General features: G+C 47.9%; 1 protein-coding gene across 3 annotated transcripts in view; it reads left to right on the forward strand.

Annotated features, from left to right (window-relative positions):
• Window positions 1–3,908: 3,908 nt before the first annotated feature.
• Window positions 3,909–14,364, forward strand: part of RAB3IL1 (RAB3A interacting protein like 1) — a 47,317-nt gene continuing 36,861 nt past the window's right edge. The window contains exon 1 of one of the 3 annotated variants that reach the window (XM_031943482.1): window positions 3,909–4,099. In XM_031943482.1, the coding sequence (XP_031799342.1) occupies window positions 4,071–4,099 (29 nt within the window). In that variant the 5' untranslated portion in view covers window positions 3,909–4,070. Of the gene's footprint in view, window positions 4,100–13,861; window positions 14,163–14,364 lie in introns of those variants that run through there. The other 2 variants (XM_031943478.1, XM_031943479.1) reach the window with 2 other exon arrangements.

The raw sequence follows: 14,364 nt of genomic DNA on the forward strand, positions 1-14,364 counted from the left end.
AAGAAAAATCAGATCAAAAAGGAAAAAAATGAGAAAAATAAAATTCAAACGAACAACAAAAAAGTAAAAACACCACCTTGTGATCCACGCTCAGTCCCCGGAGTTTCTAGTTTACAAATGAGGAAACCAAGCCTCGGGAAGATTATTGAGAAATTTGCCCAAGGTGCCTAGGGAATTTTGGGGCTGAATTTGCACCTGATCTGCCTGACGCCAAGGCCAGTAGTGATTTTGCAATATTGCTTCTCCTCTTCTGGGGCCCTGGATAGGGATCCTCTCCACCACGTCCTAGGCAAGAGGGCGATTGAGTACCCGGAATGAGGGGAGTCCGATACCTCCTTGGGTAATTTATCCCAGGCAAGGACTGTTGGTTTTTCTCTAATGTTGAGCCTAAATCTGCCTCCCTGTCACCCCCTCTGGATGATTCTAGGTTTTGGGAAATGGCACATCGCTTTCAAAATCCGAAGGCTTTTCCCTGAACCAAAGGGAATTTTAAATCACTAACCAGAGCCAAAACGAGGGCAGGGCAATAGGGGTTTGTCCCAGGGCATCAAATTTGGAGGGCACAGAAAACACTTGTGTTAAAAAGGTAAAATCTGTCGAGTGCCCTGCCAGTCTTCGAGCATTTCTAAGTTTCTTCAGTAGAGTGCCAGGTCCTCCTCTCCCTCAGGGTCCCGAGTTCCCGGGAGTTTGGGAAAAGCTGCCCCAGAGAGCCCTACGCTCCCTGTTCGTCAGGGTTCTAAGACGCGAGGAGAACTTGGAGCAGCTTCTAGGCTGCAGGTCCTGGCTCTTCCCGAGTGGCCACTGGAGGGTGCCTCAGGCCTAGGAGGCCCTCCTGCTGGCCCTTGACCTTTTCTCTTTTCTGAGAAGAAGGTCTGTGCTGTGAGTTCACCTCCAGTCCCTTCAAGTTGGGTTGGGGAGAGTTAGAAAATGTCTTTCTTGTTATTCCTCTTAGGTAGTGGGGGAAAGAGCTCTGGATTAAAGTGGACCAATCAGAAGCATCAGGAAAGCTGCTTCCATGCCTCCCCCACTCTCTTTTTCTGAGCTGGGGGATAGGGACCCATCACATTATTATTATTATTATTATTATTATTATTATTATTATTTGCTGAGACAGTTGGGGTTAAGTGACTTGCCTAGGGTCACCCAGTTGGAAGTGTTAAGTGTCTGAGGTTGGATTTGAACTCAGGTTCCGTGCTCTATCTACTGTGACATTTAGCTACCCCCATATTATACTATTTTTCTCAATGGATTAGTTTTTGATGATTTATTTTTTCCTTCTCTTCCTTTAGGAAAAAAAAAAAACCCTTGTTTTAAGGGATAGCTCTCTGGGAGAGGGAAGGGGAACAATGTAGGGGAAAATCCAAGTGATATAAAAATAAAAAAGACAAATAAATAAAAACCTAAAAAAAAAAAAAGACAAATAAAAATCTATTTAAAAGAGTTTTCTTTTTGTGGGTCTCCGTTTCCCCACCTATAAGTAGGGACTAATTATACCCAGGGCGTGATATTTGAAGAGCATTTCTCTGAAAGTCAAGAGACCGGAGTTCATGTTCTGGATCTGAGCCTTAATCCCTAAATGACCCTGGGAGAGTCCCCTCACCTGTGCGGACCTCAGTGTCCCCACTTGTAAAATGGATATGAGAAGTCTTTGGTCATTTGCTGACCCTTTAACCTCTGACACTGCTCCCGGACACTCGCTTTTTTTCCTGCCTTTTCCTTCCCTTCCCTCGTTGGGCTCTCTTCCTCCACTCCATCGTGGCCCTCTTTGCTGGATCGTCACCCCTGTCATGCTCCCTCACAGTGGGTGCCCTCTGAGACTCTGTCCTGGGCTTCCTCCTTCTCTTTCTCTACCCCCTCTGTACTGGCCAGTACCTCAGAGAGCCGCCATGGAAGCACTCCGAGGGCAGGGGCAGTTTGACTTTGGTCTCTATCGCCATAATCCTGGCTCAGTAGTTGGTACGTAAAAAATGCTTGTTGAACGGTAAGAAAAGCATTTTAATGAGTTTATATGAATGTGAGCTCTTATCAACATTAATATTACTAACTATGTTAATGGGACTGATAATAATAATGACTAATTTTTTATTTTTAAATATATTATAATGTTTCAAGGCTCTATGATCTCATTAGCTTAGTTACTCACTTCATTTATTTAGACCAAAGTTTCTTTTCTTTTTTCTTTTTCTTTTTTTAGACCAAAATTTCTTTTCTTTTTCTTTTTTCTTTGTTTTAAACCAAAGTTTCTTTTCTTTTTCTTTTTTCTTTGTTTTAGACCAAAATTTCTTTTCTTTTTCTTTTTTCTTTGTTTTAAACCAGTTTCTTTTCTTTTTCTTTTTTCTTTGCTTTAGACCAAAGTTTCTTCTTTTTCTTTTGTTTTAGACCAAAGTTTCTTTTCTTTTCTTTTTTTTTTTTTTTTAAATATTTTTAGGCCAGTTTCTTTTTATTTAACACAAAAAAAAATTAGACCAAAGTTTTTTAAAGTGTGGGTCATGTAACTGAATGAGGGATGGCAAAATTATGATTTATTATCAGTAAATGTTTGATTTGTATACCTACTTTTAATAGCATTCCCCACCCCCAGGCAATTGGAGTTAAGTGACTTGCCCAGGGTCACACAGCTAGGAAGTGTGAAGTGTCTGAGACCAGATTTGAACTCGGGTTCTCCTGACTTCAGGACTGGTGCTCTATCCACTGCACCATCTAGCTGCCCCTTGTATATCTATTTTACACATGCAGATTTGGGTAAAAATTTCTCTGGTGAAAAGGGGTCATGAGTAGAAAAGTTTAGGAAGCCCTGATATAGACTCTAACATTTTTGAGATTTAGTAGACAGTTTTTGAGAGTAATCAAGTGATGCTTGAAAAATTTCTCTCTGGCCAGCCTGGTGGGGAGAAAACTAATAGTAAAATAGCATTAAATTAATTAAACACACTAGCATTTTTGTAAACATCTGTCTAGGGAACTCCCATTGTGGAAATGCCCTTTGTCAACCCAACTTGTGTGGAATTCAGTCCCAGGGAATGGCCCCAGAGGATCCGGCCTGACCCAGGCAGAGGCCAGGAGACTTTCCAAGTTCAAGAGCTACCGGAGGGTCACAGATTTAAAAAGTAAGGATTTTAGAGGTCACCTATACCAGCTTTGTCCCTCCGAGGAGGAGCCCGGGGAAGGTTCTGCATGGTCAAGGTGATGGGTCACAAGGGCTGAGACTTGAGTCTGGACCTCTGATTCCAGAACATTTTTGGCTTGGTCATGAACATGGTAGCCAGAAGTCCCTGGGAGAAAACAGTGGGGGTGGGCAGGTGGGGCCCCTGCCCTTGGAACACTTGGGGTAGCCACGGCAATGGAGCGCATCACAGAGGTCTCCCAACAGCCCCCAGCAGCCCCTGGACAACCAGCCCGAGAGCTCTCTCAGTCAGTAGGCTTAGAGCAGGACCCCCTGGTGGAGGTGGGCCGAGGAGGGAAAGGCCCTGGGGGCTGGCTGTGAAGGCCCCCACCCTGAGAAACCCCCCAGGGCCTCCGGGATAGACCCAGAGGGTGGCTGACTGCCTGAAGATCGAAGGGCCCCCTCTGCTCCCCCTGCCTCAGGACAAGGAGCCCCCACCCTGCCCGCCGGTGAGGGGGGTGAGAACTGCTGACGAGGAAGAAATCCACCTGTGTGGGGCGGGGAGAGCGGAGGACTGGAGGGAGACAGCTTCAGGACACATGAGGGACTCTCGGACCCGGGTCCGGGCCTCCTGAGCTTCCAAAGACCTGTCATATTGGGGGGCCGGGTCTGAAGGGTCGGGGGTGCCTCCTGCGTCACCGAGCCCCATTCCACCATTATAACCATGGGAAAGCAGAGTAAGAAACGGACGCCATCACCTCCTGGGCTCGGGCGCTCCTGAGCGGGACGGAAGGAGAGACCCCTGGGGTGCCCCTTGTCCAGAACGGCCCGGCTGCCGCCGCCTGCGCACCATGAAGTAGGCTCCAGCTCCTGCAGCCGGCCCACGGAAGGGGCCGGGACCATCCTCGGCCTGGAAGAGAAGGGACTGGCCCCGGGCCAGGAGCCAGCTGACATCTCCTCGGGGGCCATGGACGCTGCCCAGCTGAGACCCGCAGGGTGAGTGCCCCCCACACCGCCAGACCAGGGAAGACCCTGTAGAAAGGTCACCAAGTCTAACCCTCTCAGTTTACAGATCAGGAAACTGAGGCCCAGGGACAGAAAACAGTTTGTTCTAGGTCAAACAGGGAAAAATTGGGAGAGGCGGGATTTGAACGCAGGTCCTGGCTCCAGAGATAGGACTCTTTGTCCCATTTTGCCTCCCCCCCCCCCTTTTTTTTTTTTTAACTCCTTGGTTATTTTATTGCTTTAAGAAGTTGCTCCCTTACCAAAGGGTCCAGGGTCTCCCAATGAGAGGGCAAAGTTTCACTGGGAAATCGCTCTTCCGTTCATTTCTTTCCTTCTGTCTTCCCATTTCCCCACACAGCGCGCCTTCCTCCTTTGCTAGGATCCAAAGGAAAAGTTAAGTCGAGAGGCAGGAGGGTCCGTTCCTAATGAGGTGGGAACACAAGAGTTCACTTTTTTAGTGACTTTCTGACTGCTTTCCCAGAAGGCTGGGAGTCCAAGAGCTTTGTTTTGTTCTTATTTGGTCCATACCTGGGTTTTCTTGGCCTGGGCACTCCCGGAATGGAAACTTTCCTCTGAGGAGACCTAGAGCTCCTCGGTAACTCATTATTTGGGGGGCACAAAGAGCTAGAGCAACTGTCTAAAGCCATGCAGTAGTTACGTGTCAGGGGCAGTATTGGAAGCCAGGAGTTTCCCAACTTCAAGACTGACTCCGTCCCTTGTGCCGGGCTGCCTCCTGCCTCTCAGTGCAAAGATTATTGTATCCACGGGGCAGGAAAAAGCCTGTACAATCTCAGATTCACGTTCAATGTTTATTAGGCGCCTACTGTGTACAAAGTCTTGTGCTGGACGGAGGTAAGAACTTTGGACATTGGAATGGGGGGAAGTTTTAGAGAAAACCCTTCGTCCCTTCCCCCAGGGAGTTTTCAGATAGTAACAAGTGTCGGGAACACGGAGAGCTGTATGACACACAGGATCCACTGGTAGGGTCATAAGGTTCACATCGGGGCGGGGGGAGGGGGCTCCCACGTCCATCCTTCTTCTCTTCTTTGTGTCCTGAACTCTGTGGCAGGGACGCCGCTGGGCCCCCTGTTCAAAGGCATGTTTTCACATAAGTAAGGAAATGCTAAATTTCAGTTAGAGGTCAGGGAAAACGTATACTTTCCCCCCTAATCTATGTTCACAGACCCCTGGAAACCTATGCATGGACATAGGTGTTTGTAGGTGTGTGCGTGTGTGTGTGTGTGTGTGTGTGTGTGTGTGTGTATAAATATAAATATGCTTCTCTCTCTTTTTATATATATACAATATATATATATCATATACCTCTCTCTATATATATACATATCATATAGCTCTAGATACATATATACATATTATATACCTCTATATATAGACATATTATATACTTCCCTCTTTATATATAGACATATTATATACCTCTAGATATATATATATATACATATTATATGCCTCTCTCTCTCTCTATATATACACATCTTATAAACCTCTTTCTATATATAGACATATTATATAACTCCCTCTATATATATACATATTATATACCTTTAGATACATATATACATATTATATACCTCTCTCTATATATATACACATCTTATAAACCTCTCTCTCTCTATAGACATATTATATACCTCCCTCTCTATATATACATATTATATCTCTCTATATATATGCACATATTATATACCTCTCTCTATATATAGACATATTATATACCTCCCTCTCTATATATACATATTATATCTCTCTCTATATACATATACACACATATTATATACCTCTCTCTATAGACATTATATACCTCCCTCTTTATATATATACATATTATATACCTCTAGATATATATATACATATTATATACCTCTCTCTCTATATATATATACACATCTTATAAACCTCTCTCTCTATATATAGATATATTATATACCTCCCTCTCTATATATACATATTATCTCTCTCTCTCTCTCTCTATATATATATATACACACATATTATATACCTCTCTCTCTCTATAGACATATTATATATTTTCCTCTTTATATATACATGTTATATACCTCTAGATAAATATATACATATTATATACCTCCCTCTCTCTCTATATATATATCCATACATATATGGAGGTATATGATATATGATATGTATATATATATATAAAGAGGGAAGTATATAATATGTCTATATATATATAGATATGTATATATATAGAGAGAGGTATATAATATGTATATATGTATCTAGAGGTATATAATATGTATATATCTCTATATATATACACATATTATTACTTCTCTCTATATATATGCATATTATATACTTCCCTCTTTATATATACATATTCTGTACCTCTATATACATATATATAGACATATTATATACTTCCTTCTTTATATATATATACATATATACAGGGATAGCAGAAAGAGACACACAGGGAGGGGGAATATTATATAGACCAAGCCTTATAATCAATGGAGGAGGAAACAGAAACCCTGAGAAGGGGAAGGGCTTGTCCAAGGTGTCCCGCTTAGTGAATGACAAAAAGATACAACTAAAACAGAAGCACATTAGAGATGTCAGAGTTCCGAAGCCTACCGTGGGGCAGTGAAAGGGGGAGATTTTTACTCATATACTAAGAGAAGCTTCCTGATGGAGGAGGCTTTTACGCCGGGTTCTTGAAGGGCGATCACTGGGAAGGCTGGTTTACTTGGTCCTCAAGGACAGAACAAGAATGGGGGAATTTGTCGGGAGAACGCTCCCTAGGAGGGGTGGGCGTGGCGACGTGGGAATCAGAGGAATTCCATGATAGATTCCCTTCCTTTTGGAGCAGGATTACTAGGCTGGTAGATTGTGGCTAGAATTTATATCTGGATTTTTTTCCCCTGAGGCCATTGAGGTTAAGTGACTTGCCCAGGGTCACCCAGCCAGGAAGTGTTATGTATCTGAGGCCAAATTTGAACTCAGGTCCTCCTGACTTCAGGGCTGGGGTTCTAACCACTGCACCACCCAGCTGCCCTTGGATTTTAATACAGCTAAGATAAAGTCCATCCTCCTGAGACAGAGAGATTAGGTGAGAATAAAGTCCTTTGTACTCAGAAACAGTTGGATGACTGGACTCTGATTGTGTCAGTGTGGCTGGAGGTCTCTCACCCGACTCTGGGATCGTCTCTGGTCCTCCTGATCTATATCTGGCCACTGGACCCCAGTGACTCTTAAAGTGAAGCAGGTGACCTCCCACAGCCCCCCCCCCCCTTAAATCCAATTCACTTGCATGTCCTCGCATCTCTTCTCTGATGTCATGTTCCTCCTTCGGAAACAAAGGACAAATAGTGATAGTTTATCCGTGACAGACTTGGATGGAGACCGAGATGACCCATGACTAAGCTGGGAGAAATGGCAGAGTCAGGGCCCAAAAGAACCTGACAGACCAGAGCTCTGGGCTGACGAGTAAGATGGCATTCAATAGTGATATTGTAAAGTCTTGTAATTAGGCACAAAAATCAACTTCTGAAGTAGAAGATTGATGGGGAGCCAGATTAGACAGCAGGTCCGAGAAGGATCTGGGGGTTTTAGTGGGCCACAAGCTCAATACGAACCAACAGTGGGGTGCAGCAGCCGGAAATGCTCCCACGGTCTTAGCTGAATAAGAGGGTGCATCTTCCCGCGGCAGTGAGGGATCAGTCCCCGTCCTCTGCTCTTAGCAGATTTCATTCCAAAACCCAAACTTGAGAAAGAGGCTGATTAATGGAGAGGGTTCAGAGGAGGCTAACTGGATGGGGAAGGGCTTTGAGTCTGCTGCAGGAGTGAGGACGTGTAGCCTGGAAAAGAGAAGCCTCAGAGCGGGGGCCATGGAAACTCTCTTCCAATGTTGAAATGTTTGTCCCCGATGGCGGAGCCGGCGTGAAAGTCGGGAGGACTATTTGGGCTCCATGTTAATAACAAGCACCAAATAAGAGCTCATATTTATACTGCTCCGAGCATTGTGCTAAATGCTTTATAAATACTCTCTCTCTTGATCCTCACAACATCCCGAGAGGTAGGAACTTTGGTCATTCCCATTTTACAGTTGAGGAAACTGAGGCAAACCAAGGTTAAGTGACATGCGCAGGTCCCTACAGGAAGTATATGAGGCTGGATTTGAACGAGGGATCCAGAAAAACTTCCCAAGAATGAGCCATCTAAAAGTGTGAGGGCTGCTTTGGTGGGGGACGGGCTCGCTCTCCGTGGAGGCCTTCGAGTAGAGGCCGGGTGACCAGCGGGAGGGTATGTGAGAGAGGGAATTCCTTTATAGACTAGATGGCCACTGCGGCCCCTCCGACTCCCAAATCCCGGGACTAGGCGACTGCACGGGTTTTGTCAGACATTTCACTAATTTGTCCCAGAGACATTTTTTAAAACCATTTTTTGGAAGCAATGGAGGTTATTTGCCCAGGGTCACGTGACATAGCTAGTAAGTGTCTCAGGCTGAATTTGAACTCAGGTCCTCCTGATTTCAGCCAATAGACATCTTACATTCATTGTGTCTCAAGCTGAAGTCATTGTCTCTCGCTCTCCTCCACTGAACTTCTCATTTCTGTCAAAGGTGTCATGGTCGTCCTGGTGACCAAGGCTCCCAAGCTCAGCTAATCCCACTCACCTTCCAAACATTGTTTCTCCCTCCCTCTCTCCCACCGGACTCTTCAGACCATCCCCTTCATCCTAGGTCACTGAGGATCTCCCCACCTTCGGACCCTCCGTCCGCTCTGGCCAGTCTCCTCACGGCTCTTAACATGACATTTCTAAGTCTCCTCCCCGTCATTGCCCTCCCTCGCTGATTAGCCTCCCTCTTACCTCCAGGAGCAAACAAAGGCCCCTCGCTCTGCCTTTACGGCCTGGCTCTCACCTTATCATGGGGGATTGTGGGACGTAGCCCTGGAGCCCGAGAGCATCTCAGACGCCACCTGTTCTAACCAGTCCTTCCTCAGATAGAGACGCGGTCGGGCCGCTGGGTCCCTGGGGGCTTTTCCGGCCCGGGTCTCTAGGGGCAGGTGGCTATTGCATCATGAGTGCTCATGGTTAGTCACTGAGTTAATCATAAATCTTGGCTCTTTCCACCCTGATTGTCCTTAGAGCGACAGAGTGTGATCTGTTCTCCAGATCCTCCTCACTTCCCTCTGTATCTGTTTTTCGAGGTTCTGGAACCGTCCCCTTTGTGGTTTCTTAGAGCCGGCTCAACCGTGTACCGGCCTTGGGTCGGCCATTCCCCAACTGAACCCGGGCACGTTCAGGCTCTTTGCCCCCGTTAATGACTGTAACTATATACAATTTTTTTCCTTAGAAAATTTTTTTATTATTATAGCTTTTTATTTACAAATCTATGCCTAGGTAATTTTTCAGCATTGACAATTACAAAACCTTTTGTTCCAATTTTCCCCTCCTTCCCCCCATCCCTTCCGCCAGAATGGCAGGTTGACAATACATGTTAAATATGTTAAAGTTATATATAATTTTTAATTCAGAAAGTGAGGCGGAGGGAGATCACGTGACTTGTTTACACTGGTTTTAAGTGTCAGGGATAGGATTTGAATCCAGATCTTCTGAGAACATTCTGGAAGTTTTTAGTCCTGTGGTATAATCTCGGAGGAGAGACTGGCGCGGGTCTCATGGGTGGAAGTCGTAGGATCGTGGATATGGAGCTAACAGGACCCCAAAGGCCCTTTATTCCCCCCATTTTCTACAGCATGAAACTGAGGAAACTCTAGACATTAAATATCTTTTTCCCCTCTAAGGCAATTGGGATTAAGTGACTTGTCCAGGGTCATAGTTAGGAAGGTTGGATTTGAACTCAGATCCTCCTGACTTCAGGGCTCTACCCACTGTGCAGTCCAGCTGCCCCAACATTAAGTGTCCAGCTCTCCTGAGGAGTTTGTGCCCAGCCTTCTGGTGGAGAGGGACAGGTCAGTTCCTGTAATGGAGAGAGAACTGAGTGTGGATCACAACAGAGCATTTGCACCTTGTGGTTGTTATTTGTTTGTATTTTGTTTTCTTTCTCCTTTTTCCCCCCTTTTTGATCTGATTTTTCTTGTGCAGCACAATAACTGTGGAAATATGTTCAGAATTACACGTTTAACCTACATTGATACTTGCCGCCGGGGGGAAGGAGAAGGAAGGGAGGGAGAAAAACATGTAGAACACAAGGTTGGGCAAGGGTGAGTGTTGAAAACTACGTGTATGTTTTGAAAATAAAAAACTCTATTAAAAAAGCGAGAAGGGGCATCCCCGGGCAGTGCCCGCCTTGGCGTTGCCTTCTCTACTACCCCGAGTCCTGGAGTTCTGGGACCAAACCTCTGAGAGAGAGTTCTCGGGCAGCATCGGCTTCTAAGACAGGGCCTGGCAGGGCACGTGATGAGTATAATAGCACAGGGATCCCAGAGCCTGCCCTTTGCCCTCCCCTGTTGCCTTGAGTTGGTGACGGTGAAGCTCCCGTGGAAGGGGTCGCCTTTCAGAAATCCCATCCGTCTCCCCCATGAGCTCCACGGGAGCCCCATGACGTTGGAGATCTAGATTCATTTCTGAAATGCAAAGAAAACCTACCTCGGGGTCGACTTCCAAGACTTCCGAGAGGAGTCTAGAACCAGGCTGGGGCCCAGAAGCCTGTCGGGGACTCAGGAGAATAGGATCCCCTTTGTGTTGTTTTTGCATTTTCTGTAGGGTGAGTGAAAGACCATCCCGCACCCAGAGTAGTCAATAGTTTGAAGTGATTGGACCAGATAATTAATGTTATGGAAGTTTGGGGTCTCAGGGGAGAGACGCTGGGAGGAAACGGGTGCTAGTTTAGGTGCTTTTCACCTGCTGGGCGGGAACAGCTCCCCTCCTTTCCCTTCCAGCCCCAGGAGAGCCGGCTCATGGTGGCTTCTGAGTGGGTTGGACCAGGCCAACTGGGTTCCTGCCCTCTGGCCCAGTCCCAGCTGGCTGAGGGTTTTCCCAGGGAGCATTTGTCCCTCCCGACCCCTCACCCCTAGTTAGTGTCCCTGAGGGCACAGGGAGGAGAAAATGGCCTGAGTCCTCCTCCATCTGTGGCCCTCGGCTCCCTCTGGGACAGCCAGTGCTCCCTCCCGGTCCAGGGCTCCAGCTGAGTTTGCTCTGAGGGCACTGGGCACACATTGCCGGATGCTCAGACTGCCATGATTGCTTATGGGATCTGAAAATGGAACCGGGAGACCGTGTGGCCACAGCAGAGGAGGAAACTTGGGGCCAAGTAGGAAAGGGAATAGCAAAGCCAGAAATTTAAGTGACCGTAGCATCCGCTGCTGACTTAGCAGATAGAGTCGGGAAGACCTGAGTTCGAATCTAGCCTTAGACACTTCTTAGCTTTGTGATGTAGGCAATTCATTCCCCCTCAGTTTCTTCATCTGTAAAATGGAAATCATAATAGCACTTACCTCCTGAAGCTGTTCTGAGGATCAAATAAGATAATTATAAAGCACTCGGCACATAATAGGTGGCATATGAGTGCTATTATTTATCATTATCATCATTATAATAATAATTATTATTATTATGGATTGAACCCAATTCCATGGAATCATAGGATCTGACACTGGAACAACTCATAGTGGTCGAGCGCTCCTTATAAACAAAAAGAGTTGAGCAAAATCTTGATTTTTTCAAGTTTAAATTTCTTTGTTTCAGTACACATCGCTTTATGGATCGGGTTGGGAGGGAAAAATCAGAACAAAAGGGAAAAACCACGAGAGAGAAAAACACAAGAAGTGAACCTAGCCCGTGTTGATTTCCATTCAATCGCCTTAGTTCTTTTTCTGGACATGGAGAAGGGTTTCTATCCAAAGTCTCTTGGGATTCCTTTGGATCACTGAACCGCTGAGAAGAACCGCGGCTTTCATAGTTGATCATTGAACATTGTAGTTGTTTTTGTGTACGATGTATTCCTGGCTCAGCAAAATCATTTAAAGATGATGCTACCCTGCCTGGCTAGGGTATATACCATTCTGCAACCGTAGTCCCCCTCTTCTCAACCCAGAGGAACCACGACCGTTTCCTGTGCTCTGTTGTCCAGAAGCCGGACAGTTCCTCGAAGTGAGCCTGATCGGGATCGGTCACTTTTCCCACGTCCTTTTCCTTTCCGTCATGGGGCCGTTTTCTTGCTTTTTCCTCTGCCTGTTCTGACTTGACTCATGTTTTTCTGCATCTCTCTGGTTCTTTCCTATTTGTCATCCCCCCCCGGGGCATTCAGGGAGTCCAGTTTCTCTAGCACCGACTCCACTTCCAGCTTTTTGCTCTCGGTTTTTTGGCGGACGCGGGGAGCCGGGGGGTGGGTGGAGTAGGCATTCTTTCCCTGACCTCTCCGTGGAGGGCACTCCCCATGGTGGGGCCACGGACCGGAGGGCTGGGACGGTTTAGTGTCAGACGTGTGTTTCTCTGATGACATCATCCAGCTGGAGGCCCCCTCCTGGACGTGCGCCCTGGTACAGTAGAGCCCAGATGGCCCGGACTCGTTTGCTATCAGACAGAGAGATTCCAGCTCTGACCCTGGGCTAAAATCAACCATTGGGAGGCCAGGACGTGCAGGGAGGGGCTGGCCCTGGTCACATGGGTCCTGAGATGAGGACCCAGGTGTCCTGTCTCCTTGGGTCTATTGGTCGTCCCCTAGGCCAGCTTACGAGAGAGCTTGGAGACCCCGACCCTTTCAGCCCTTACTTATTATTATTATTATTTTTTTCCAATAAAACAACAGTTTTGTTGTATACTCCTTGTTCCTATTATATGAGCCCCTGTCCTGGGACTCCAGTGGCTGGTCATGTAGACCACTGGGCAGCTCAGGATCTGGACTTATTTCCCAGCACACCCGGCTGCGTCTCCTCTTTCACAGAGACTGAGAATCTAAGTTTGCCATGGCTCTTGTGAAGGACCGGATAGTCCAAAGTCCCTCAGCCCCGGCCTTTTGATGTGGGCCCCCTGGGACCGCTTGGCCCAAGCCGAGGAGCTGTAACTGGGCGTTCCTACGGCCCCCTGCTAACTCGTTACTCATTCACTGAGGGAAGAGTCTCACATGGGCGGAGACCTGGGGCCCCCCGGGGACTGAGTCTAATCCCAAGACCCAGAAATCAGCATCCCCAAAGGCTTCCCCCGGTCCAGGACCCCTCAGTGGCCCCGCTGCTCCCTTCTCCAGAGAACAGTCACAGGCCACAGCATCGGTCTGCAGCTGTTTTCTTGTCCTCCTTCACCCCACAGGAGTCAGGGCAGTGGCCGGGGTGCTGGGGTCCCGGCCCATGCCCTTTAGGGAACTGGCTCACGCCCTTTGGGGTCCCGGACCACACCCTTTGGGGTTACAGCTCACCCCTTTGGGGTTTTGGCTCATGCCCTTTGGGGTCCTGGACCACACCCTTTGGGGTCCCCGGCTCATACCTTTTGGGGTCCCAGCTCATGCCCTTTGGGGTCCCAGTCCACACCCTTTGGGGTCCCCAACTCTCATCCTTTGGGGTCCCGCTCACACCCTTTGGAGTCCCGGCCCATACCCTTTGGGGTCACAGCTCACCCCTTTGGGGTTCTGGCTCATACTCTTTGGGGTTCCCGGCACTGCAGAGTGTCCCACGGAGGGAAGGGCCTGTGGCCGGCCCCTTTTGAAATCTGAGCCCGATCCCAGAGAGCCCTGGGAGAATTCCTGCAGAAAGCATTCCCTGCAGTTGTTCAAACATTCCACACAGCTGGCTGCAGGGAGGGGGCGGCGGCCAGAATCTGGGAGGACTCGGGTTGCCATTTCCCAGGAGAGGCCTGGGCGGGGAGGCTGCAGGGCTCCCCCTCCCCCTCCCAAGCCAGCCCTGGGATGGAGCTGCATGGCCCTTCAGTCCCGCTCCGCTCTCCCAGGGATGTCGGCGCCCAGAGTCCTCCCCCAGCCCGTGCGGGTGGCCCAGCTCAGGGAGCCGCTGTCCCCTGCCCCCGGCCAGGGCAGAGGGCCAAGCCGCAGGCCGTTGCTGCGGGCCGGCCAGGCCGGAGGCCTCGTGAACTGTCCCCTCGTGACTGAGATTGCTGGGTAAGTGGCAAGGGAGGGCCCAGGTACAGCCGGATTGCAGTGGAGAATGTGGGGGTAAGAGCCTGGGCTGGGAGGCAGGGATCTGGGTTCAAATGCTAGCACCACCACTGAATGGTGCACCGAATGACTGCTCCTCTGGGGCCTCAGTTTACTCATCTGTAAAATGGGGGACGGGACCAGACTCCTCCGAGGCTGCTCACTC

This window comes from Sarcophilus harrisii, chromosome 6 (genome assembly GCF_902635505.1).
Source record: "Sarcophilus harrisii chromosome 6, mSarHar1.11, whole genome shotgun sequence".
NCBI classification, from domain to species: domain Eukaryota; kingdom Metazoa; phylum Chordata; class Mammalia; order Dasyuromorphia; family Dasyuridae; genus Sarcophilus; species Sarcophilus harrisii.